Raw genomic sequence first — 26,922 nt, forward strand, 5'->3', positions numbered from 1 at the left:
TGTAGATTTAACGTTTAACTGAAAATTATTTTCCATTCTGTAAAGTCAACATGTAATGTTTTACATTTTTGGTGTAATTTAAGTGCTTAGTTTTTTTTATGTGACTTTTTCACTGTCCATAAAAATCCAGTGTGCGGTGTGTGTAAATACTTTCTATTTGCTCAACATGCTGTTGTAACAGTGACCTGCTCGTGGAAAGGCCCGATTAATGAAGTAGCGAATTAATCTATTCTGCGTGTGTGTGTGTGTGTGTGTGTGTGTGTGTGTGTGTGTGTGTGTGTGTGTGTGTGTGTGTGTGTGTGTGTGTGTGTGCTTAAAACAGCTTAATTCGCTACGTCATTAATTGGGCCTTTCCACGAGCAGATGTTTAGAGATAAAGAAATACAGTGATGTATCTTCTGCTTGGTTTGTCACAGATGAGGTATCAGTTGAACATATTTTGTAAGCGTTGTTCACTTTGTTAATATTGGAACATCGACGTGTCAGCTGTCAGTTTCAAATCCTCTTTTAGTGCGAAAGAGAAATGCTTCCCTCTCTTCCACTCAGTCCATCACACACCAAAGCCCAATTGTTGGAGACTGAAAAAAGGGAAGGAAATCTATCACTTCCTTGTCTCCTCCCAGAGTGTGAAAAGATTAAAAAAAATAGCAACACTCTGCTTGTTTAAAGCCTTTACATTTTCCTTTGGGGCTGATCGCTAACAGGACACATCGCAGGCTGCTCAGAGTGCGATACGCAGGTTTAGATTCAGGAGAATTTAAAAATTGTAAGCTGCTGACTGGGGGGAAGAGGTTGAACAGTGAGGAGACATGAAAACTGTGGTTGGACTATTTGTGATGCTACTGAGAGTCTCTCATGGTGAGCATTTGGCACTTTATTATTAATACACTTTTTGTATATCAATAACATGTTTTGCCTCAGTGGGATCAAGTAGAATCAATAAATAAAATCTTGACGTTAGTCTTGGTGTTGTCTGAAGCATCTCAAATACTGAAAAAACAGCAATGGGTTCTGTTTCCTTCTTTTGGGTAAATCCAGTTTCGGGAACTTTCTCCCCAAACACATCTGAGACTGCACCAATCTGTCCATGTTTAAAACCTGACTGAAAACACACCATTTTAGTGCTGATTTTAATGTATGATTAATGTTGTGTGTTGTACACTTTAAGTGTTGTTTTCTTTGATCATTATAACTTTTGTAAAGTGTCTTTGAATCAAATTCACATGAATATACACTTAATGCAAATTCAAAGATAATAAGTGTTTAACAATAGATTTAAAAAAAAAAATCATAGTATTATCAATAGTAATAATATTTTAGGTTGCAAATTCTTCAATGTTTACAGTTCAGACTTTTAATTTATAGTGAAATGTCATCAAAGTAAAGTGATGTTTACTCCTTAAAATGGAAATATTCTGCAGGTCTTTTGACTAATTTAACACTTTTTGGGGTTCTCTGCTACAAATGAGGTTCTGTATGTGTGCTTTTATAATAACTGGGAGAGTTAACTGAATTCAAAAAAATGTCACCTTTTTCATGGCAGACATTTTGACTTTTTGTTGAAAAGCACGGGTGTTACTAATAATGTTGACAGTGGTCCTGTTTGTGTCATGCCATGATACTGGGACTGAGAGAAAGCGTGCTCAACAGCTGAACCCCGCAGCAGAAGCACCTAAAAATAATTCAGTCATCATTAATTTTATCATGTGCACGTGTGGTTTTTACACTGTAAAATGTCCTTTGTGAAACAGGAAATTAACTGCAGCTGAATCTAACTTTTTTCCCGTCCCAGACCTGTGAAACGCTCAGCTTGTTTGTATAGTGACGTCTGAAAGAGACACAGTTGCAGCAAACCCTCTAATTCTGCTTTAGGTCAATATTTGCATTTGATTTAAATATTCCAGCAAAGCTTTTAAGCTCAAAAGTGATATTTACACTTTTCTGTTAAAGCTTTTATTATTTTCTATTTTACAGGAGTGGAAACTCACTGCGATGGCAGACAGGATGCAGTTCAATGTTATGGACCTTTGGGAGGAACTGTGGTCCTCCAGCTGATGGACAGAGCCTCTCAAATACCTAAATACGAATGGAAGAAAGAATCCACATTAATACTCCGCGGGAGACAAAATGAAATTATAACTAATTCTCTAAAAGACAGATCTGTCTTTACTCCCAGTAATGGGACATTTAGGATCAATAAACTCAGCAGGACAGACAGTGGTAATTATACACTTTTAATCTTTGATTCAAATGGAACGCTGACATCGAAGCAGACTCTACATTTGTCTATTCAAGGTAAATTACTTTTTTCATACTGAGAAATTTAATCATATGGATAGATATAAATCTCACATTGTATTGATAATCTACATTATGTATCACATACTCTACATGTATCTGTATTTTGAGCCTTTAGAAACTGTAAAAAAAGGATCAAGATACTGCTGCAATATCAAAAGTCCTTTTTGCGTCTTTCAGCTCCTGTGTCCTCTGTCCTGGTGGCCTCTGAGTGTCTATCCCAGGGAGAGATGAAGGTTTCCTGCTCCTCTGAGGGAGGGGACAGTCCTCAGTACAGCTGGACTCTGGGTGGACGTGCACTGACAGACGCTGAGCTCTACTCTGAAAATAAAGAGGAAAACAGTATCACTCTGAAACAACATGTCTCAGGACGTGTTGCTTGTAAAGTCTGGAATCACGTCAGTAGTGTCTCCAAAGAAGAGGATATAATGAACTGTGGTGAGTGAGAAATAATTTGATCATTATGACACTGATTATTATAATTACTCTGTTCATCTGTTGTATATTGTGTTTGTTTGTTCATAGGATTCATTTACATTAACTGCATCTCCAATGGGACAGAAATATCACAGTGGGTGTTTGCAGCCAATAACACCCTGTGTATTCAATCAACAACAGTCACTGTGGGTAAGGAGACTGGCATAGTTTCACTTACACCCTCCATTAATATCACATCCTTCAATGAAACTGTGACTCCCAGCAGTGATGGCCCATGGTACCTTTGTAAGTGAAAACTTACTCTGCTGCAGTGGATTCATTGATGTCATTTTCTCCTTTTCTCCTCTGTCTTCTTAATAACACATGTAGAGTTTGCTGACTTCAATATCTGTTTGTTGTGTCTTTTATGTTTCCTTCAGATGCTTTACCAATAATGGCAGGTGTACTCTCTGCACTGGTTATCTTCTTAATTGTCGGCATGGCAGTCATCCGTGCTCACAAAAAGAAGAAAAACAACAAACCTAAAGGTACAAAACAGAACTTACTTTTACCTTCCTCACTACATTCACAGTTCACTCATTATTTTGTTCATTTTATAGACTGAATAAATAGTTTAACATTTTGAGTAATTGCATTTATTTGCTTTCTTGCTAAGCGTTAAGGCCTCTACACACCGGGGGCGTGACAAATAAATGAATATTTTCCAATAAAACTATTCAAACCGGCAGCGATGCAAATTTTCACCTTTTGAAAAAATGGTTTGAACCGAAACATGTCACCTCTTTCTTCAGAACAATAATGGATTCAACATCATCTAGTGATGCCGATCTTGTTTTGCTCCTCCTCACTCCACGAAAGAAGAGGAGATTTTGTTACTTTAGCCAAACCTGCTGTGACACTGTTTCTTGTGACACTGCCCACTGCCAACTCTACTACATCCAAAAGTAAACCATTTCTGATAGCTATAGTGGTGGGCAATGCTTCTCAATGCATTGTCCTTGAGATTGTTGTCCTTGTATGTCCCTCTGTCATAGCCTATAATACTCTGTGGCTCGAAACAATCAACATTATTGTTGGGAGTTTTGATGTGATGTTCGTTGTATTTCCGCACAATGTGATTGGTTGGTGACCTTACTAGAGGTGTGAAAGGTCAGGAAAAACAACTTCCTTCCAAAAGAAAAATGTAGATTATTTGGCGTAAATATTCATGTTCTTTGTAAAAGTACTCGGGACAAGAATATTTAGAAAAATAGTGTGTAAACCCTTAAAACAAGAATTCTAAAAACACTCAAGCCGCTAGGAGATGGTTAGATTTAACACAAAAACTGGAAACAGGGCAAATCTGTTAGCTTGGCTCTGTTTAAAATTAAGAACTAATTTAAATGTTTTTCTAGTTCAGTAAATCTACCATTTGGTAAATCTGGTAAATGGTAAATCTACCATTTAAAGGGTAGATTTTGTGTAACATTTGAGTCAGGCTCTGTGTTAAAGCTAACTGACTGTTAATGCTGCAGAGAGTGACAGCAATATTTTTGTTGGCAAGACAGAGACTTAGTTTATTCTCCAAAATGTTAAACTAGTTCTTCAAAGTCATTGTATGTAATTAGAAGGCTCTACTTTGTTTGTGTCACTTACTTCTACCTGCTAATCTGCAGAGGGAGAAGACGACCAGGAAGTGACCTACGCTGATGTCAGGATTGTGCAGCGGCAGCAGAGGCAGGTGGAGCAAAGGGAGAAGGTGGAGGTGGAGTACGGCCAAGTCAAGTTTTCAGGGCGACCTCGGCAGACTCAACCAGTAGGAGGGGACTGTGTGTACGCTGATGTCCGTAAAGGCAGGTGATTTCAGGTGTCCACAGATCAGGAGGAACACACACCTGAAGACAGAGAGAGGGAGGAGATGTCAAGATGCCTGAAGGTCTTTCACCTTCATTTTGTAGAAGTTGTCATTAGAGAAAGAAAATCCATTAAAGCTCATACATATCAGGGTTTTCTTCACTTTTCTGGGAAGCAAAGCATCTTGTCTTTGTGACCTTTAACAACAGCATCCTGCTTAATCACTGGAACTTTTAGTGGAATATTTAACAATTCCTTAATTGTTTTGAATTATTTTACCCTGTTTTTATATGCATATGATATATCAGCTTTTTGTAATTTATAAACATATTTACTTTAATTTCATTGTTGAAATACTGAGAGCTTGTAATAAATGATACATTTTAAGAATAACTTTCTTTCCAATTCATTCACCTTCATTAATCTAATGATTGGCAGACATGACTCTGAAAGCATGTCTGTGTTTACACATCATGTAAAATGTTACTTTTAACTTGAAGTAAGGTGACATAAGTGACATTTAATTCAAATGTATTTTTTAAACAGATATTGATGGATTTGTTGAGGTTCATAGTATGTAAATATAAATCCTGGCACAGTGTGTATTGGGAAAGTTATTTCAATTATAAATGGTTTGGTGCAGTGTGGGAGAATTAATGTCATAAATGGCAACGCTGGTTTGGCTCTCTAGACCAAAGATATAGAAGCAAAATGTCTCGTCTGTTGCAAAGTTCACAGTGTGCACAAATTTGTTTCCATGAAGCAAACACTTCTGCTTTTTTCTCAGGCGTGAGCACTTATTCTGACTAGTGGTTTATCAGTGGCGTGGTGTTATCTTTTTTAGGATCATGGTACTAGAGGAAACAGTTCAACACATTTAGTTCAGTTAATGGTAAAATATCCCCTTACTGCACTGCTAAATTTGAGTGGGTGGATTTCTACTAGTAGATGCTGACATAAACAGTGTTTTCATAACTAGCTAAATACTTTTATATAATTTTTGCAATTGCAATACATCCAGTGTTTGCCTCTAAAATTACAAATGACACCTTTTTTAAACAGCGAGTTAGCAGCAAAAGACAAACTCCCGTTTAAAGTGGAGTGTGTTGTTCAAAACAACTTTTTTTCTTCTACTAAAAGAAGGAGAGAAGTGAAAGGGACAAATGTGGTGTTCTTAAGGAATTCAGTAAATTTAAGAGCACGTAGTTCGAGAGGGGAAGACATTTAACAGCTTGTTCGATTCTGAGAAAGGTTTTGTCTTTCAGTGAAAACAGAATATTTGACATCGATGTTTCTTAACTAACAATTTATAATTTTTCAATAACTTTAATCATTGAGAATTTTAGTTTTATCATGTCGTCACTTTCAAGTCTGGAGGAATAGAGATATTCCTACTAATTATTTGGGGTAAATAGAAAGTCAGTTGAACAAACAGCTGCTGCCGTAGATATTTATGATCTACAATTAACCAACAAAAAGGTTCAAGATTTTTTTTAATTTATTGTTGTAATTGTTGTGAAGCACTTTGTGACTTTGTCTGAGAAAGGTGCTGTGTTAAAAAAAAAAAAAAGATTAGAAAAGCTTGGAGTGAAACTGAACTACTCACAAATCAATGCCTTTGGATAAATACATGATCTATAACTATTTGCAGTCGCTGTACATGTGCAGATGATTGGGGCATAAATAATGAAACACAAACAATGATAGGATGTAAGTACATACGTTTTCACAAGATACCAGTAGCTCTTACATGCAAGTCAAGACTTAAAAGTTTTATTGTTAGAACACGTGACACATAAAACTTTGAGTCTTGAATGTGCAGAGAATATGACCTCCTCAGCACTTATCTGCCTGAAAGAGGTCACAGAATTGAAAAGTTTGCTTCTGAAACTAGACTTTTTGCTGCCATGAGTTTACTGTAACTTTATTTGCATTTATATCAGTTCCTCTCTTTGCTGTACTTCTTCTTTATCAAAAATGTTCTGTCTTTTTGAAATGTTCAAAAGATTCATCCCCAAAAGAGGAGTTTCTTTTTCTTTTTTTGTAGTTCTTGACAGCCTGAGCTTCAACTTGACCTGAGAAGTTTAGATGCTTACTTGCTGTGTGTTTGATTAAAGATAGAAGTTTCATGTTTGGTTTGATAGTTTGAGGTTAAAGGTTGACAGCCGTGGAAACCATTTAGCTGATTCAAAGGGCCATAAAATCGTTTTTTATGATGCATGATAGTTGCAGTGTCCTTAAACAACCACCTGAGATCCGTTTCCTTTTTTTTTTTGTATCATCTAATCAGTTAGCCAATACTTCTTCTTAGGATTATTTCAGCTGTTAACCTTTTAATGGAAAATCCAAAGAGGTCAGAGAGCTGAGCATTGACTCTTAATCAGTTGAACAACAATTAAACTTTTTTTTTTTTTCCTTATGAAAGCCAGGTGGTTTAATCATTGTCGTGACACCCTCACATGATGTTGCCTTTCCATGCCAAAGTTGTTTAACTCTAAAACCAAGACAGGTGCCAATTTTTTTAATTGTGAGAATGTCACCTTATGACTGAAAGTGACCATCAGGTAAAAAAGAGTTTGTTAGCAAAGAAGGAAAATAGTTTGATTCAAAAATAGTTGTTTGACTCCCTTCATGTTTCATATTCAGAATTTGCACATATTATTGCTATTTGCTGTCGGACAGTGTGAACGTCAGGAAGTTCAGTAATCAGAGAAAGGCAGTGTCTATATTATTTTATAATTTAATATAACATAACAGATTGATGCCATCTTAGGGTATCATTTCATTAAATGTATGCATTAGTTAAGTATAGAAGCAGGTGAAGCTTTATACTGCTGGAGCATTTCTTCCTTAGTGGCATCAAGGCACCTCTCTGTGAAAATGTCTCAGAAGATTGTGGTGCAGTGAAAGCAGCTTGTGACTGTGGTCTGTGCTAATGAACAAAAAATACAATCTAATCAATAAAGTCTGTGCTGAGATGTTTTTTTTTTTATCAAATGCTGAACAGTAGCAGAACATGTGTTACAAACTGCAAAACCAGCACGAACTTCAACAGAAACATAAAAATACATTGAAATAAACAAGTGCTGAAAGAGAAAACCGGAAAGTGTGGTGGGTCAGGAGTTTATTTTGAAATAATCTTCTGTAATTGTGAAGTAATTTGCATAGCCTTGCTCAACACTTCTTCTTTCTCCTGTATGTGAAAACAGGAACATGTCAAAGTGTGTTAATTTTCTTATGTATTGAACATACCTTAACATTACATATATACAGTACATACATTAAGCGCCCAAAGAATTGGAAACAGGGACTTTTTCCACTTAAAGTTCTCAACCATGTTCATTACAGAGCTGAATGTCTGAGTTTAGTGGTGCCTGACTATAAATCATGAGTCATGTGGTTGAGCAATCTGCAGCTGTTTTCAGGATGTGGGTAAACTTAGCTAATTCTGCTGCACATCTTTTTGCACGGACATTTTTAAACACGTTACTGTCATTTCCTTGCTGTTACCACAGTTTTGCAGCTAAAATCTGAATAAAAAACATATTTTCAGTAAAAAAAAATAAATTCTTTTTTCATGTCATGTCAACAACTAAATGTGTTTTTACATCAGTGCTCTTGCTTTTACTTCGATTAACTTCTCTGTGCATTCATGCAATCTTGTATGCTATATAAAGCCACAGACTGAAATCCATCAGTGCATACTTTCTAAATGATCGATTCCTATGATATTTCCTACATTAATATTTCAACAGAAAGAACTTTAAAACTGTTGATTATGATATTTCCCCTTTTTTTTATTTTGCAGAATCAAACCTAACACTGCTTTGTGTCAATTTCCTGTAAATTGAAGTGGTCATAAGGACATACTTTTAGGGAAGTAAAAGGACACAAAAATAAGGGGCAGGGCTATTTTTTATGCGTATATATTCGTTTGGGCATGATTCCTATTATTTTTTACAGACAATGACCTGTATTAACACAAGAAAGTACGCCGATTGGCAAATGCCCAGGAGACATGATCAGTGCGACAGACATGGTGTAAAAGGCAGGCGGCGCAGCATTGAAACATCATGCCAGTGTGAATCATCTTCATTCATTGTGGTAAACTTATAAAACAAAACAACATTTACACATCAGATTCTGCATCAGTCTTCCATATGAAATCTGCCTAGTATTCCTCTGATATCGTATCAGACAAAATGTTGCTGCTAGGGCTGGTGGTAATGTGACTGTCAGTGGCTCCACCCAGTACAGGTGGGGTTGGGGTAGTTGTGGAGGCCTGCTGGGAATGCTGCAGCTTCTTCCTGGTGATCTTCCTCTCTTTGGCACGCCTGTTCTGAAACCAGATCTTCACCTGAAATACACAAACCATGATATCAACATTAAAAACACATTTATTAGGTAAGGACTGTTATAAATCTCCTCGAAAACAGCATGTGATTACTATTGACCTCTTTTCATGTCTTCCTCTCTTCTATGTCTTGCACATTTGTTGTCTTAACAGGCCGATTCTTAATAGCAAACTGTAATGATTTTGCTCTTCGTGGTAACCTTCCCTCACCCTGCCTCATCTACTTCTGCTTGAGTTTTGTAATCGCCAACTTTCCCACAATTACTCTGGGTGTTGCAACCATTGCACTCAGCTGTGGCTTTAATGAGAAGTGGAAGAAACAACAATAATAACGTTATGACAGCAAGAGTGAGTGTTTTACCATTAACACTACTTATATGGCCACAGAACATTATGGTTTACCGAGGTTTTCTTCAAAAGCTGGTTTCTTAAATGGGATTTTTGAAGAAACTATTGCTAATGCGTGCTGTATCAGCATTAACTCTTCATTTCACCACGGCAATAAGAAAAATACTGCACCATGCATTTACAAGGACCAAAGGTTCTGTGTCAAGACCTGTATTTGCAATAAATCCTAATACCAAAATGACAGAATAGCTCAGAACAACATTCTGACTCTTGGGGAGTACCAGCGACTGGCACTGGGCCTTTGTTGTCATGGTAACAATAATAAACATGTGGTTGGGTTAGGTTTATAAACTAAAAATACTTTGTTAGGTTTAGGAAAAGTTAGTTATGTTAGTTACGAAACTTACCTAACATACGTCATTTAACAATACGTTTACGTACGTTAACTTATGTATGTAGGTTAAAATATGTCAACATTGACTTTTGTTTTCACACAGTCCCTTTGGTGAAAGTCCCGTGTTTAATCCAACCAACCATCCCTGACTTCCTCTCTACATGGACTCTCCCACTACTAATACTACATAGCTGGATCTCCTCTTTTGCTCCCGTCATAGTGACTACAACCACTAGAGGCCGCAATAAATCGTAATACACCCGTCAGTCCACGAGTGAATGCGGTGTCAGTGTCGTGTTTTGTCTTGCCAAGAGTGGAACCTACACACATTTACGATCCTGGAAAAAGAAGAAAATCATGTGACAAAAAGCATAAGTTATGTAATCCACATAATGTTACTAATGTAAAATGACTTTAATCCAAATTTAGAATGTATTTTTAAACCTAAACCAAAATGCAACCGTGTCACATTTAACTCAAACCGTGATCAACAATGTGCTTTTGGAGGCTAAAACTGAGGTACTTTACATTTCATACCTACGCAGGACAAAACATGAAACTGACGCAGCATCTTCTTGTGGACTGATGGGTGTATTACACATTTGGATTAGTACGGGATTGCACAACCTAAACCACTATGGTTTAGGGAAGGATAGTCTGTGTTTTTGTGTAGATAATCTTCCCTATCATAGATAACATTTGACATTTTGCAGGAACATTTCCCAACACTGTCACTCACTCCTGAAAAGGAGCCAATCAACTAGATATCTGTCTGGTCCCAGTCTTTAAAGTGAAACTGTGGAAGGCTTGAACGATAAAGCAGCACCCACTGTTATAAATTAATTTCATAAATGATAAATCATGCTTTTGCTCAGTGCAGTACACTGAGGTTTTGCTTCTGCAGCCTCACAATGAAATCTTCCTCTGCAGACGGAGAGCGAAAGATGTGATTGAGAGCTCTAGATGAAGCTAGTCAGTGTTTTTGAATGCTTTCAAGGTCATGACTGAACTCAAAATGCACATTATCCTGTTCAGGAAACACTGATATGTTAGCCACTCAACAATGATAAAGAGATGGCTCATTCCTCATGCCTTCCTGCACTTTGAACTCTTTGTCTACCCTTTAGCGTTCTACTTCTAACTTTCATTTGCTCCAGTCCTCTCACCTGTCTCTCAGAGAGGCTGAGCGCCATTGAAAGTTCGGACTTTCTCCTCATGGTGATGTAGCGGTTGTACTGAAACTCTTTCTCCAGCTCCAGCCGTTGGTGGTCAGTGTACACCACCCTGTACTTGTCCTTGGTGCGAGTCTTTCCTCCTAAAATCACACGAAACAATCCTGAATTAGTAAGAAACACAAATAAATATGGGTCATTGACTGACTGAATGCGAGTAAATCCATTCACCTGAGTTTGTTAGGTCTTCCTTCTTTCTTGTAATGCAAACAGGAATTAATTTGTCAGTGAGTCACATGCAGTGTGAGCCGTGGCCAAACAGATGTCTGGTGCCACGTTCAAGTTCAGGCGCCACTTAAAGCCTCATCAGCTCTATTAATCATGCTAACTATAGCCAACGTAAAGGTTCCCCACCAGATTGCATCAGTGTTTCTCCTTATCACTTTGAGTGGTGTTTACATAGGTGTTTACACAGGCAGCTATTCATTGACACGCATGTTCACATACACACTTAAGAAACTGTGAGCCAGTTATTGATTTGAAAATTTGACCATTTGATGGCATCGATCGAAGTAGACACACACACACACACACACACACACACACACACACACACACACACACACAAGTGAGGTTTCAGCATTAGAGTTTTGGTTTGACTTCTGCAGACTTCCTGCACTGCCTATGTTATCTATCTAGCTTGTCACTATTTTGCACCCACCCAGTGGACAGAAAGGGTGGGGAGTGACACTTGTGCAGACTTCATGGCCTCTACTATTAGCTTTGGATTAAAATCTCACAACATGCTGGCAGAAGGGAGAGGGGAACAGCTTAATGAGTGTGTGTGAGTGTGTGTGTGTGTGTGTGTGTGTGTGTGGTCAGTCTGACTTTAATCTATGGACGTGATGCTATTGTCCCGTCTATGACAACCTGTTTCACACCGTCACTAATTTGTACAGCTGCTCAACTGATGAAGTTTTAGCTTGTCATGTGACTGCACTCAGGATTCTAATAACTAGGTTACACAGTTTGTTTGGGTATCCTTAGTGATAGAGTGAGTGTTATAAAGATTATGCTTTCCCTGTTATTTGATTTTGTTGACATTTAAGATATCTGATGATGCCTCAAGATAAACCAGAACGCATATGTTCAAACTGGGGTGATGTATGACAAAAACACAATAGAACAGCTTGATCAGGTGCTTAAATATGTTTTAACATGGAATTATCATTATTTAATTCAACTATATCAGCCTATAATAAGTAGGCATGTACATGGTGGTCTGCATTCAGTTCGTGTGTTATCATTGAATGAAGTCCCACCTGAAACCGTCTGTCTGATGGCCTCGTGTGGTCTCCTCCTGGGGCTGAAGGTGTCCTGTCCGGATATAAAGTTGTACGGGGTGAGCGATCCTCCTCCGGAAGGCGCTCCGCTCAGCTCCGGGGAGCTGAAGCTGACCTGCCCGGCGCTGGGGCTTGACCCCGGGAAGCTGTACGGATACTCCTCCCGGGGGGTGTAAACGGGGTTCCAGGCACTCGTCGACGGGTCGCCGACTCCCGAGAGGTGATGATGGTAACCGGTGAAGTCATACGGAGGCGGAATGTACTGACTGTTCAGTGACAGTGTCTGACCTGGGTACCTGACCGACTGGGAGTTGGGGTACATTCCGGTGTCCTCGTCCTACAGGTAAGGTGACTCTGGTAGACCTCAAACCTTCTGGAGCATGTTAGAGCCCCCGTGTTTACACCCAGCAAGGCTCTGGCGCTCTGTTTTCACTTCAGTCTAAGGTTCAGGTTTATTACTGCCCGGCTACCTGTGCAGTAAGGCTACACACCTTTATAGATTTACTGCCAAGGAGTTCAAAAGTATCATCGTGACGTCACGCTTTACCCGAGAACCACCTGCCTGCTCGTCTTGGCAGCAGCCAGGGCAATGACCCTTGTTCACCCAGCCTGACCCGATGGATCATTTTGATACAATGCCTATAAAAAGTATTCACCCCCCCTTGGATGTTTCACCCTTTTGTTGCTTTTATACATGAAATCATGGCCAATATAATTTGGCTTTTTTTGACAAAAATTTGCAACAACAAAAAAAGAAGCTTCTTTCATGTCAAAGTGAAAACTGATTTTTACAAACTAATGTGAATTAATTAAAAATATATTGTGGAAATTAAGTGTTTGCATAAATATTCACCCCCTTTAAAGTGACTGACCTAATTCAACAGAGGTCCAGCTTGTTGATGCCAGCAGTGTCACAATTAGTGAACTGGAGATCACCTGAGTGCAGTTGATGTGTGTCAAGTGATTGTAGTGTAAAAACACCTGTCTGGGAGGTCCACTCTCTGGTTCATCAGTATTCCTGCTACAATTGCAACATGAAGACAAAAGAACACTCCGAGCAATTCAGAGAAAAGATCATTGAAAAGTATAAGTCAGGAGATGGCTACAAAAAGATTTCCAACTCACTGGACATCCCACAGAGTTCAGTTAAATCCATCATTAAGAAATGGAGGGAGTATGGCACTTGTTTAAATCTGCCTAGAGCTGGCCGTCCTCACAAACTGAGTGACCGGGCAAGAAGAAGACTGGTGAGGGAGGCCACCAAGACACCTACGACCACTCTGAAGGAGTTAAAAGCTTCAGTGGCTCAGATGGGAGAGACTGTACATACAACAACTGTTGCCCGGGTTCTTCACCAGTCGAAGCTGTATGGGAGAGTGGCAAAGAGAAAGCCACTGTTGAAAAAAGCATTTATGCAATCATTTACTTTACCTTTATATATTTTTAATTAATTGACATTGTTTTGTAAAAATCTGTTTTCACTTTGATATTAAAGAAGGTTTTTTTTTGCAAATTATTGTCAAAAAAAGCCAAATTATATTGACCATGATTTCATGTATAAAAGCAACAAAAGGGTGAAACATCCAAGGGGGGTGAATACTTTTTATAAGCATTGTAAGGCCATCTTGTAAGGTTAGCGTACGCCTGTGCACGCGTGTGCACAAGGCTCATGTGATGCAGCACAGAGATTATAAATTAAAATATGTGTGCGGGCTCAGTGGTGGAAGGAGTTGTTTAAAAGTGAAAACACAATGTAAATATTTTTCAAAATTGTACCTGTATAAAAGTGAAGAATTATTATTATCATCTTTTAAAAAGTGAATTAGCCATGCATTATAACTCCTGACTGTAGTCAGGATTTAAAAAATACTTAAGTTGTGGAATTAAAATGCCCGCAAAACCTCACCTACTTATGCAAAAAATACACTTAAAGTATATTTGTTTGATTATGTAACTATTCAGTTTACTTATAAAAAATATGTTCTCTAAATGTTATCTCTCCACATTAATACCTAACTTGATTTTCTACTACCAGCCTTATTTTGTTACCCATTAAGGCCCATCAATTGCAATTATAATCAAAACATCTTTACTTTAAAAAGTTTCCAAACAAACAGGTAATACCCATGAGGACTTGTTTAAAAGCTAAGAAGACAAAATGTCATCAAATGGTATTTCATCATTCTTATGGGGTGTTTTGTCAAGTTTCGTCCCCTTTATGTCTAAAGGGGGAAGTAACTTGACAAAATACACTGGAAAGAAAGTGTGATATTAAATTAGTTTCCTTCAACAAATATGATCCTGAATACTTTCCGTGTTGTTTAGTCTGTTATAATGAGTGTCAAATATAAAAAAATAAAAAAAACCTGGTCATTCAAATTAAGTTTTAAGTGAAGGTAAAGTGAAACAAGGTTTTAATGCCCAGCATTTCCTAGTTTACAACATCCACATGAGGGCAGCAAAAAGCTGAATACTGGCAGACAATGTTTTCAAGTCCAGAATCCTTTAGAGATACAAATTCACTGTTTGCAAACAGGATGGGTAGTTCATTCATCATCCCACTTGCTGCCTGTTTTGTACCTATCTTTTCCACATTATGTGGCCATCATGACTTACACTATATATTCCACTCAACAGGCGTGTCTATGAGTTCATGTGCATCATAAAATATTCATGCCAGTATATTGGTCAAAATAGTCATTAACAACTACAGCAGCCATCAGCTGTTGCCTTGAAGAAAGCTTATGTTAATAGGGATAAAAGTGGTCTGAACATTAAGGAAAGTGCAACATAAACATCACAAACATAAACACAAAAGCTTGAAATACATTCATGATGGCCATTAAGTAAAACCAACTTGGCTGAAAATAAAGGATTGTGGTTTTAGCACTTATAAAGTATACGTAAAGCCTTATGATGATGCAGGCTACAAACTGGAGTTAACAATTTATCTGACTTTTACAAAACCCTTGATCTTATGCTGAAAATGTCTTTAAGCATTCAGACACCACAAAAGGACCTTTGAGCTTGAGTTATGCTGCTGTGTGCTAATAATAAAAAGCTGATCTGGGCTTTATAAGTCTCCAATATATATCTAAATGAAGGGGCACTTTATGGGGATGAGCCATGGAAAGATTCAGTCTAAACAGTGCAGCATGAACTGAGTCCCTGATGTTAAAGTTCACCGAGAGAGAACACCAACAGAGGCCAGTGTCCTCTTTTTTTTTTTTTTTTTTTTTTTACCAGTTCTAAAATCTTACATGTGTGAGACGGAGAGCTGATGTAAGTGCTTAAAAGGCACTTTACCTGCAACAGTCAGATTTTCAAACTGAATACAGTTCACGTAACACCTGCAATATTAAAAGCTGGAGCGGGGCTTATATTATCTAAATGCTGTGCAACAAGTAGGATTCATCTTGCGTCCCAGTTTTCTGAAATAGGCCTACGTTGCGCTGCGTAGTGTGTGAACTTTGACAAGAGTAGTTTTGTGTCAAATCGCAAACATACCGGAAATGACTGCCGCAACATTTGAATGCATCGACCGCCAAGATATCTGCCGACTTTATTTGGTCCTTCACAAGGAAGGTGTTTTCTCGCCGCCTGTTACGCGCACATAAAAAAAAAATTATATATATTTATTATAATTATATATATATATACGCCATCCCTATATATATATATATATATATTATAGGGATGGCGTATATCTGACGGCAGTATAGTGGTACTTAATGGAAAATAAAAAGTTATGAGTGGAACTCGGTTAGTGGCTCCTCCCACTTCCGCTGCGTCGGAACGATGGCCATGGCTGAGGGAGAGAAGTCAAATTAATCGTATTTTAAAACGTAAACTCACTTAACGAAATGGTCCCAGAATACTTCAACGATTATAAAGAACATACAACAAATGAAGTGTCCAGCGTTTCATACTTTAATGTATGACCATTATAAGTATGACGTCCTGGTACTATCTTTATATGAATGAGGGTCAATACAAAGAAACTTTGCACAAATAGTGGATTGATGGTAGATAGATGAAATTAAAAAAAAGTGTCAGAGCCCCCCCCCCCCCGAAAAATGGCTCGTTTCACTGTTAAATTTGATCTATTCGTCCGATCATATTTGGAAAGTATAGAGGAGCTGTGTGATTGCATTATTTTTTTTATCAGGTTATTTTAGGGCTAAACAGGAAGTTAGTTAGGTCTGCCAGTGGAAGTCTCTCCTGGGCACGCTCTACCCAATAAGTTCACTCCAAATAATAGATGCAAAAGTTGTGTATACAGTGAAATACCCCCCAAAAATTAGATGTCAGTGGTAGGATAGGTTAAATCCGCATTGTATGAACTCTTTTGGCAAGGGCTTAAATGTAACAGATGTAGGTTAAATTTCTATGTCAAAGTTATAGCTTCCAGTAACAATTATGCTGACAGTGAAATATTTTGTCGTGGAGGATAGACAACTACATTTTTCTTTGTGTAGCCTACTTATTTTTACATTTTAAAAGGCAGGTAGAGAAAATGATTACAGTTGAGTCTGAATTCAGTCCAGCCACACTCTCCAAACATAAAACAGCACATGCTGTGTTAATTTATTACTCTTCTGTTGTTTGTCTTCAGTCTCTCCTTCACTCCTTTATTTGGCATTGTATCCCTGTATTAGACAGTTGTCCCTACGCACTAAAACATTGATAGGAGAGGAATGGGATGACTTGCAACAATGGTTCCAGACCAGATCTGAGCCAGGAACACTGTAATTACATGGTGTGTTTTACACACAGGTCACTGAACTAGCCCTAGGTTTTATCATTTCTGCTGTTCAGCTTTTCTTTTTTTTTTAGGTGAGTTCTTTAAATTGTTTTGTCTGCACAACAACCCAGAACCTAAAGTTTGCCACTTTACTATCACATTAGATAAAGACATGTAGCAAACAAGGGAATTAAGATGCATTAATTATCAAAGTATCCTGATTCTGTTAATTAACAGGTCGAATGTTGGACTAATTGTTTCCACTCTAAATTACATTTCTACTGTCCTGTGATGCTGTTTGAATTGTGTTGCACTGTCTCTGAGATTTGATTTGAGCTGTTGTTGTCCATCAGACGTGCTATTTTAGTGGCTCATTTTCAGGTTTAGTCCCAAATTACATCATCTGAATCAAGCTTCGAGGAGCCTCCTGTTTAGAGACCTTTCATCAACACAACTTAAAATGGCTGTGACCCCAGATCAAACATTTTGTGGCTTCATCCATCTTCATCCATCAGAGGTGAGTTCGGTTCAGCTCCAGGTCCAGGCCGCAAACGCTGGCGCTCCCTCCTTCTTCCTCCCTGCCCCCTCCTTGGGGCCTCTTTAGGGGCCCCTGCCTGTGGGACTCAGCAAGATAACTTTTAGCTTTATCCAAAACCCAGCAGAAAAACAAGCCCGCAACAGCATACAGGGTGGTTGCACTAGTTGCACTCCAGCTATGGCACCAGTTCAGGTCAGCAGTGAGAGAAACCACTCTTTAGCTGTTCAGAGTGTCTGAATAGGCTTAGTATTGTTGTAGCAGAATATTTTGGAGGCCAGTTTGTTTGGAGCTGTACCACTCTGTCAAGCTGTAGGAATAAACAGGACTGCTGCCAAAGATAGAGCAATAGACACCCCTTCGTGGTCTCTCTCCGGCATTCCATTGTAACAACATGCTAAAATTATACATGATTATGAAATGCAAAGACCTCGGATGATTTAAAAAAAATATTTTAGATATTATCACACTGTGTCCTGTTAAAGCTGTGGTTTGCTGCAGGATGTTTAGGCACTCTGCGTGTCTTATCTCCAGCTGATAAAGGATTGTGTGTGGAGGAGTATTTACAACTGTGACTGTCATTATTGCGGCATTATTTTTTTGTGATTACATTTTCATTGACAAAGCAAGCACTGAACTACGCCAATGTGTACTGTAGATTGACGGGGTTAATGTGGTGGATTCAGAGCAGATGTATTGCAGGAAGTATTAATTACATAGCTAGAACTAGATATACTTTAAGGTGGGCCTCCTATGTGGTGTTGCTCCCCTCCTATCTTATAGCTGAGGCGTCACTGGCTCTCTCATTACTGCCTGCAGGGCTTTTAGATTTGCCCTCACAATTAGAGGAGAACGTATTACTGTCCAATTTACCCCCCCCTACCCCCTACCCCCCTCCGCCCCACTCTCCTCCCAGCCTCTTTGTTAGAGGAAAAAAGGCCTCTGTCAGCTGCAGGGTTGCATTATGAATTTCAAGCCATCCCCTCATATCCTGGGAAAGAATGACATTAGGAACAGAGCCATATATTTGCATGGTGTGTGTACGCATGTGTTTGAAAGAGAGGATGAAAGACCAGAGAGGGGAGACAGAAGGGGAGAGGACAGTGGGAGGTGTTGAGTTATTTCATGTGGGATAAATGAAACAAGAAAGGAGATAAGATATGGCAGAAAAAGAGATAACATGGAACAGAAAAGTTACCTGAATCTCCGTGTGATTATGTAAGTGTAGCTATTTTCCTGAGAAACTGAGACCTCCATGTTTGTTTCCAAAGCCGGCTACCATAAGCTCTGCCAAAACCCTTTCTTTTTTTTCTGCCTGGCCCTCTCTCTTACACCCTCACTCTTTCTCTTCCTTTTTATTGTGTTTGTTGTTTTATGGAGGGGTTCGATGCGGTCCAGATTGCTGTTGCCAATAGAGACTGTCTCAGTTCACCTCCAGTGGCTCGCCGCTCCATTCATAAACAAATCACTCCAGCTCGGGACCTCTGAGCTGCTACCTAAGAAAAACAAGCAGGAACTTGATCTGTATTTTGAAGTTTTCTCTTTCTCCGTCTCGTCTCTTAGTTCACAATTTTTTTTTTTTTTTAAACTTGCTTCTCTTACTTTTTGCTCAACTCTGTTTCACAATTCCCTCCCACCTCTCCCTCTCTCTGCTCACTCTCAGCTTCAGCAGGGCCGGACCACTGACACTCCGCTCTGTGCGAATCTGTCAGGGAAGGAGTGTGTATGTGTGTGTGCATGTCTCCTTTGGGACATTTTTTTTCTAACTTACAGCACTCTTTCTGAGTGCTGGGCAGGCTTTTTCAACGTGTGAGAGAGGACAGAGACCCCCACGGTGCTGTGATTTGACTAAACAAACAGCCAAGCTCAGTGCAGTACCTCCTCCAACGGACTCCTGGGACAGCAGAGATTAACCTCAGACTCTGAACATCAGAGGGATCTATACATTTGAAAGCACCAGCCCCTGTGGAGACAAGTGGCTGAAAATCTCTCCTCTGATTTCCCTCTGCTGGCCGGCAACCTGAGAGAGGGAAGACTCGTCTGCGCGTCTAGCATCAGTTTGAAGGTAAGAGGTGCTACTTCTCTGTCACTGTCAAGGATTTTAATGTTAGTCACGGCTGCTTGGCAGCTGTTGGCAGAAGTGAAGATGTACTGAACAAAGAGGTGAAAATTCACAAGCCCACTGTGACAGATTTCATTTCACAGCCATCTGACACAGAGGATGCACCGCATCCTTATAACACTCAACCTAATGCTCATATAGCTTTAATAGATTAAATGGATTAATATAATCATATTTAAGTTGCTCTAGACAACACTTAAGCTTGTTTTGTTGTGATGTTGTTGCTAGTTAATGGTAATGTGTCTCTGTTGGTGGTATTTGTTAACCCGCATTCTTGAATGTGTACACACCAGGCATTACAATGTGAAAGAGTGTGAGCAACCTGTTCAAACATCAACATGGTGATGGCTTGCATCTCTGCACATAGACACCGTTTTACTCATTACACTACAAATTTAACACTGTTTATTTTCCCACTAAGAGAATACGTTTGACAAGGTGTCCCAGGGTCTCGGGTACACACACACACACACACACACACACACACACACACACACACACACACACACACACACACACACACACACTGGGTTTTATAGGGCAAGCTGTTTGTATGCGCTCCACTTTGTGCTTCACTGCTAAAGAGCTTGTTTATACAGCCCTTTCCAGTCACCCTGAGTGAACTGACGGTCCTCACTGCTAAACCATCAGTCTCTTTCCTCCCCTGTCAATGGCCCTTACAAAATCAATCTTCTCCACATAGCTACATGGAGAAGCTCATCGAAAAACCATGGCTGTGTATTGATATTAGACCTGGCATCAGTCACTGTCACCAACATCCTCTTTAACTTTGGATGGATTTCCTTTCAGTGACAACACATACCAGCTTACAGCTTCATCTCTCATAAACCGGTGACTTGCTCCCGTCCGAGGGACGCAGAGCCGCGCAGACGTAAACAATCTGTTGAATCATCTCCGAATTTACCACAGGAGAAGATTTTAGTACCTGGAGCGAGTTACATTAGAGCAATGGGAGCTATTTCATGGCTGAGACACATGTGGCATGCATGTCTTTTCACTCTAATCTGCCATATGTTCTGCACCTGAAAGCCTTCCCACTTCCCTGCCATGTATGGCCGCTGTGGTATTCAAGTTGTTGGATTTGTTAACTGCACATCCATCTTCTGTATACAGATGACCTTTTTGATATGAGAGATACTGATTAGCATCAGTTGTAATAAAAACAACATTGGCATGTGTTCAGTGTATGCTGCTCTCCTCCTCTACATATAGAAGTTTCCTTTTGAAGTTTTTGATCTTCTCTGTCTCTGTGGCTATTTCCGTCCAGGCATTGTTAAGTACTGTAGATGAGATGCTGGAAAACTTGCATACATGTCATACTTTTACCATCAACGGTATTAGACTGTATTGCGTTCATATCATAGTTTTACCATCAGCTGAATGTCCTTTGCTGAATTTGTCAGCACCAACTTACAAACAGTAGATTTGCTCTGACAAATCTTTATAGTAGGATTTGTAAAAAGAAAAAAAAAAAAAATTCTCTTCGGACCAGTGGGGATTTTCCTCCTTGTGCGTCAGGCTGCTGGTATGTTGTGCAGCAGAGCTCTTCTCCCCGACCCTGATGCTGTGCAGCCCAGTCGGCTCCATTCCCCTGGCCCAGACCTAATCCTTGGTCATCAGCTGTTTCCTGGATCTTTGCATGCCAGCCGCTATGAGAAAATGTGCTTCTTATTATGACCATGCAGAAAACATGCCAAGAGTGTGATTCAGCTCACATGTGCTCCAGAGAGCCGATATGTAACAATTTGGGCTCAGCGGCAAGTTTTGATACACATTGATCCCATTCTGTCCACTTTTGATTTACCCTCTGTGGCATGACCTGAGAGCACAGCTGCTCAACAACCACCATCTGAAAACGAGCGTGTGACGTTTATATCTGGATGAAATATTGATTTAGAAAACACCTCGTGATTATTGATACAGTGACTGATGAGCGTATCTTTACTCTTTTTAAATATAGAAATCTCTGACTTATTCCCTTATTCATAGTCTGATTCATAATTCACCATTCATACTTTTACCTGAGCTGGTGTTTCTTTGTAAGGCTATCAGTCATGCGTGCTTATACTTTATACTTGAGTCACAGCTTTACTGAAGAACACTAAGTGGTGCTGCAGTGAAGCATCCTGTACGGCTGCCCATCCATCTGGCCTCCCCCTCGTTGCCTCCTTCTTTCCCTCCCGCCCACTCACACAGAGCTGACAGGCAGCTGTATCACATCTTCAGGCAGGAAGCACAGCCACTCCTGCACTGGAACCATTGAGGAAACATTCATTTATTTGATTTAATATAATTTTCTTTTATGACAACAAAAGGTGTCTTTTTCACACATGCAACAGAGTTGTCCAAACATTTAACTGAAGATCTTATAAACTCTCATATATCTTTTGATTCCTCTGTAAACAAATGAAAAGTAAAAACCTAACAGGGTTTTTAAGAAAACATTCATAGCTGTTCCTTTTGTTTCTTTGTGCTAAGTTAACTGCCTGCTGCCTCCAGCGTCATACAGTGCAGACACGAGAGCTGCATTGATCTTTATCAAACTCCGCAAAAAATAAAAGTATTTCACAAAATGTCAAAAACATCAGTTTTCAGGGATCTTTGGTAAAATGTAGGACTTTGACTTCTAGTCAAGTATTTTTATATTGTGGTTTCCTACCTTTACTCCAGTAAATTATTTGACTGTTTCTTTCAGCCCCATATGAGCTCCTCTCTGAATTTACTGCATGAGAAACAATACAGATTTTGAGCAGGAAGTTTTGCTCTTCATCTGATTCTTTTAAAGCCCTGTACTTTCTCTGTGGAGTTTGTGCTGTCCTCTTTCCAACAAAAACACGTTGGAGTTGGTGATACAGTGCAGTGGGAAAGGAAGACAAAGAAAAACAGCCAGCTGCTTTTACAAGATAAGAATATAATTTACAGGTGAAAATAGAGACCAAGTTAAATTTTGTTGAGTTTATCTGTTTGTTTCAGCTTCAAGAAGATACCATCTATTAGATATAGTGATATCAGATCTACAAACTCCACATCATATACATTTTTCCAGAACTGCAAAAATACAACAAGGAAAACAAGTGGAATTTAAAGCCAGTCGGTCCTAATTGTATTCAGCTGTTTCAGTTTCTTTCTTTCTGGGGGTGTGGACGAGTAAGATCAGGGGGAATGCAAGTGTGTGTAGGTGTATTCCATTTCTCATGAGGCTGGGGGTCTTATACCCTCAAGCTTTCCTGGGACGCCCGGTGTGTAGGAAAGAGGAAGGTAGCACCATGCAGATTGGTGGAGAGGTCTCAAGAAAAACTTGGAAGATGTAGTGTCCCTTATGCCAGCAAATATATTCACTTAAGCTGCACATACCTGTATTCCCTAGGAAGTGGGCGATTTGATTTGACTGGCACTGGTTGCAACCCAGAAGTTTACTGCATAAAAAGGGAAAAATGTCCATGACTTCCATGACAGAAGCTGCTTTAGTTTTTGATATCTCAACTCCATTTACTTCATTTAGGTTCCCAAATGAGAAGAAACGTATATCATTAAACTGATATCAAACACTAGCCACATCTAAGACTGCCAGTCTACAGCCATCAGTTTTACCCAGAAGCCCTTTGCATCCCTTCCACCGCCACTACAAACGGCATTTACAACTCTGTTTGAAAGGGAGCAAACCAAAATCCACAGTTTCCCAAACATGTGTTGCCCCAGCATGAGTACAGAGTCGCTTTGGTTTCGGAGATACGACCTCACAGACTCTGTTGTCAAACACTGAACCAAAAGAAACCAATTGGGAGATTTATGAACTGGGATAATAGTATTGTTTTATGCCGATAATGCAAACTTGAGATTACTTCAGCACAGCTTTACCCCCTTAAGTTACAGCGTACAAGCAGTTTTTTGTATGAGACAGAACTTTTGAAAGTTCAGTGTCCAGCTGTGTTACTGTAAAATGTAGTTCAGGGTCAGTGCAAGAGTGTCACAAATCTTGACCAGCTATTTCTGTCAGCCAGACATTGTCATAACAAATGAAGACCTCTCCACAGACTCTGTCTGTCCCAAACATTCTTGCCAAAATATTTGACACAAAAGGATTTAGAGTGAAGAAATATGTGTGGTATGATATGATTATCATTTCACCAGAACTTTTTCAAAAGTAAAGTTAAATTTTCCTGTTTCATTAAATCAATTAAGTAGCATGACAACATGTAACTTAAAATAGGTCGCTTGTAGTGAACCAACAGAAAATTTAAACCTGTCTCTACATTTCATACAGCTATATCGGGCATTTTGGCATCTTTCTCATGATTAGTTTGCTTTTCTGTCTTTACTGTTTTAATTTATTCTCTGGCCCACTGTTTATGATCACAGCAGGCTGCAAGTCAGCTCTAATACCTGCTCAGCACTAGATTGGAGAAATGTTACAAAACTCACAATGAATGTAATGGAGCATTTAGTTGCTAATGAGCCAGATATGTCCTTGAGGAAATAGTGGCGGAGGAGACCAAAAAATGAGCAAAAAGGAAAGTGAATCGGAAGCCGATAAATTAACCAAACGGTTTAGAAAATATACAACATTTGAGCGGCGCGTATTGCCACCTTCCTGAGTGAACAGTCTTTTGCCCTCCGACCTGATGTCACTGAAACCAGTTTGCCATATCCAAATCATATCAAATGTGATATGCTAAGCCTTTTGTCTGTCTACATTCTCGTCTTTAGTTGTGCCCTTGCATGCTTGTTAAACGTCATCAATCACAGCGAGCACGGTTCCAATTCAACGTCCGCTTCAAGCCAAATACAGATCAAATACCCGGAAGTGTCTTTGCTCCATCTGTTTTAACGAGGATGCTTTGGGCAAGACCCCACGGTCTGCAAACCAGTGGGAAGAGAGCAGGGTTCCCAGATGTGAGGCCGGCCACTGACTTTGTGCCAAGCTGTTCTAGTTTTCATTATAGGACTGCTATTATGTAATTTCAGTTAGTTTTTGTATTTTTTCAGATGTCTTCTGAGATGTGGGGATCCACCTGCTGGGTGATATTGGCCGGTGATCTCATCACACCTCAGCTCACAAGATACCTGGCCATCTCCTTCGTCATGTCAGGGAGAATAGACTATCTTGCCAGCCCCTTTTTGGCAATTTAGACTCTGGCTCTGATGTCTGTCGTGTTTTGATATAATATAATTTCTGGTGGAAGAATAAACTTGGTCTCAGAGTTGTTTGTTGCACAACTCTACTTCTCTGGACATTGGGTCCCGAACAATATGAACACATTTCAATAAAAATCAATGAATATGTTATATATATATATATGTAAATGAAGAGAGGCAGTGTTGCCCATATATAATTTTTTCTTGTTTTGAAATATACAATATAAACTGGATAACAGATGTGCCTTTTGACATCGTGTCAATCTTTTGTCAAAAGTTTGTTTCTTGACTTATGAGGTCATCACATTACAGTAAGTTGTCCTGTGTAATCAATCAAGCCCAGATGAGCTGCTGATGTCAGCAATTGCAGTATTCCTCCCGCCCTCGGGATCTAGACTCCCGAGTGGAATCGCTAAGTTTAAACTGCCCAGGAACAGGAATTCAGCAAAGTCTGTTATGTTTTGATTTTATGTCCGCTGCTGGCAAAAAAACAACAATTAATATTCCTTTAAACGCCTCATATTGCTCCAAGACTGCTTTAACAAAACAAATAAAAGCAAACACCTTTGCATTGAAGTAACATAAATGTAGATGTATAAAGTCTCTGTCTTCTTTTACACTCCAGAAAGTTATTGTGAGACGAGCACTGGCTCTATGAGTAGACTGAACACTTTCTGCTTATAGTAACTCACATCTTCTGATAAGATGTTGTTACATGCATGTGATTGTAGCTGGATTTTTTTTTTTTTTTTTTTATTTTTTTTTTTATGGGCCTGTAGATTATCAGTCATAATTACAGTTCTGGCGATGTAAAGTTTGTGTTTTAGTCATGATGGAGTTGGTAGACGTTGAGGCCGCGTTGGGGTGGGAACAATGCATCACGGGTCTGCTGACGAGGGACCAGAAGGTTTTCCTCAGGGGGGGATGGTCCGTCCAAGACGCGTGATAAAAATGGACGTTTGTTTTAACAAAGACACACAGGGTCATTTTTTTCCCACAGAGCTCGCCAAAGTCCTGCTGTTCAGAGATACGTCCAGAAAATCTGGCATCCTTCTAAAAACGCCATCTTAGAAAAGGACAAATATGGCACGTGTACATTTATTCTGCGCGGCAGCTAGTGTAGTGATATAAGAAAGTAGATCTTCTAAAAAAATATTTCAGTGTCAGTTTATATTCTGTCTTATCTGAACAGTAATTGTTTGCATTGGAAAGAAGTAACCGCTAAATTGGAGATGTTTATGTTGCAGATCACAGCTTCCTGGGCACTTCAACAGAACAAACATCACTGTCTGTGATGTAAGACTGTGTGCAATCCTGATGTCCCACTCTGCACTTTGATGTGGTGTTTCCCATAAAGTATATTCTGCATGTCTGCATGCTCCCTTTGCTGTTTTTTCCACCGTCTGGAGCTATGTGCAGTATTCTTGTGGTGTGTTAATGGTTTGTCATGCTTTGTCATCGGTCTAATCTGTCCGTTCTTGCATTGATTTTTTCTTTCTTCTTATTTTGTTCTTGTTTTTCCTCACTTCTGATTGTGAGTTTACATCTTTTCTGTGCAGCTTGTTATTTAAGGGTGTTTTTCTCTTTGTAGAAGTTTCATTGCAGTCGGTCTTGTACTCATTGTGGTATCTCTTGTTGTCTCTGTAGGAATATTTGGTTAGTGGTTATGATGGTCTGCTGTGTCAGTGGTGCATCACTGCTTTACACCCACACAAGGCCAGAACATTTCCCAGTACAGGAAGTTGGAGCTCTCCAGCTGCACTTTGGGAGGCTTTTTGGAAATCGTTCTCTCTTTTGTTATAGATTACACTTTTTATTCTCCCCCTCCTTTGGGATGCAGTCAAACAAACAGTTGGCTGCAAAAGTGGTTCAGACAGCAGTTCCCACCTCATCGAGGACGGCTTTATCACTGCCAGATGTTTAACTGAAACATGCAGCTACAGTATATATAGATAATCCCAGGAGTGGGATTACAGGCTGCTGAGGGACTGGGGTTTACACACTAGCTGTATCCTGAGGCAGAGCGTGGGCTGCGTGCGTCCCGCTGAGGTCGACTTGAGCATTCTTCCTCGTTAGCTGGTGACACTTCGAGTGTAGCAGGGTTGTTTATGAAAACTGGGAAGGGTCAATCAGCCACCAAATTCCCAGCATCTGTGGGAAAACTCAAACAGAGTGATAACAATT

At 39.5% G+C, this 26,922-nt stretch overlaps 3 protein-coding genes across 4 annotated transcripts in view; 2 read left to right on the plus strand and 1 right to left on the minus strand.

Moving 5' to 3' along the window:
* The first annotated feature begins 654 nt into the window (after positions 1-654).
* Positions 655-5,420, plus strand: LOC138211723 (T-cell surface antigen CD2-like). 2 transcript variants are annotated; one of them, XM_069171812.1, is made up of 6 exons: positions 655-858; positions 1,975-2,295; positions 2,479-2,736; positions 2,824-3,021; positions 3,156-3,263; positions 4,392-5,420. In XM_069171812.1, the coding sequence occupies exons 1-6, from the start codon at positions 810-812 to the stop codon at positions 4,574-4,576; spliced, it is 1,119 nt and encodes a 372-aa protein (XP_069027913.1). In that variant the 5' UTR covers positions 655-809; the 3' UTR covers positions 4,577-5,420. The 2 variants fall into 2 exon arrangements, with proteins under 2 accessions (XP_069027913.1, XP_069027914.1); XM_069171813.1 differs by having other exon boundaries at positions 657-858; positions 2,824-2,925; positions 4,392-5,417.
* A 3,320-nt stretch (positions 5,421-8,740) lies between these two features.
* On the minus strand, positions 8,741-12,520 carry cdx1a (caudal type homeobox 1a). The gene is made up of 3 exons (XM_069170389.1): positions 12,160-12,520; positions 10,832-10,980; positions 8,741-8,926 (listed from the first exon to the last, which is right to left on the minus strand). The coding sequence occupies exons 1-3, from the start codon at positions 12,500-12,502 to the stop codon at positions 8,741-8,743; spliced, it is 678 nt and encodes a 225-aa protein (XP_069026490.1). The 5' UTR covers positions 12,503-12,520.
* Positions 12,521-18,979: 6,459 nt separating this feature from the next.
* Positions 18,980-26,922, plus strand: part of pdgfrb (platelet-derived growth factor receptor, beta polypeptide) — a 28,226-nt gene continuing 20,283 nt past the window's right edge. The window contains exon 1 of the mRNA XM_069170733.1: positions 18,980-19,524. The gene's annotated coding sequence lies outside the window, so the exon portion shown is untranslated. The remainder of the gene's footprint in view (positions 19,525-26,922) is intronic.

Source organism: Embiotoca jacksoni, unplaced genomic scaffold (genome assembly GCF_022577435.1).
Source record: "Embiotoca jacksoni isolate LCO1_2020_lvr unplaced genomic scaffold, fEmbJac1.0.p SCAF_5, whole genome shotgun sequence".
Taxonomy (NCBI): Eukaryota; Metazoa; Chordata; class Actinopteri; family Embiotocidae; genus Embiotoca; species Embiotoca jacksoni.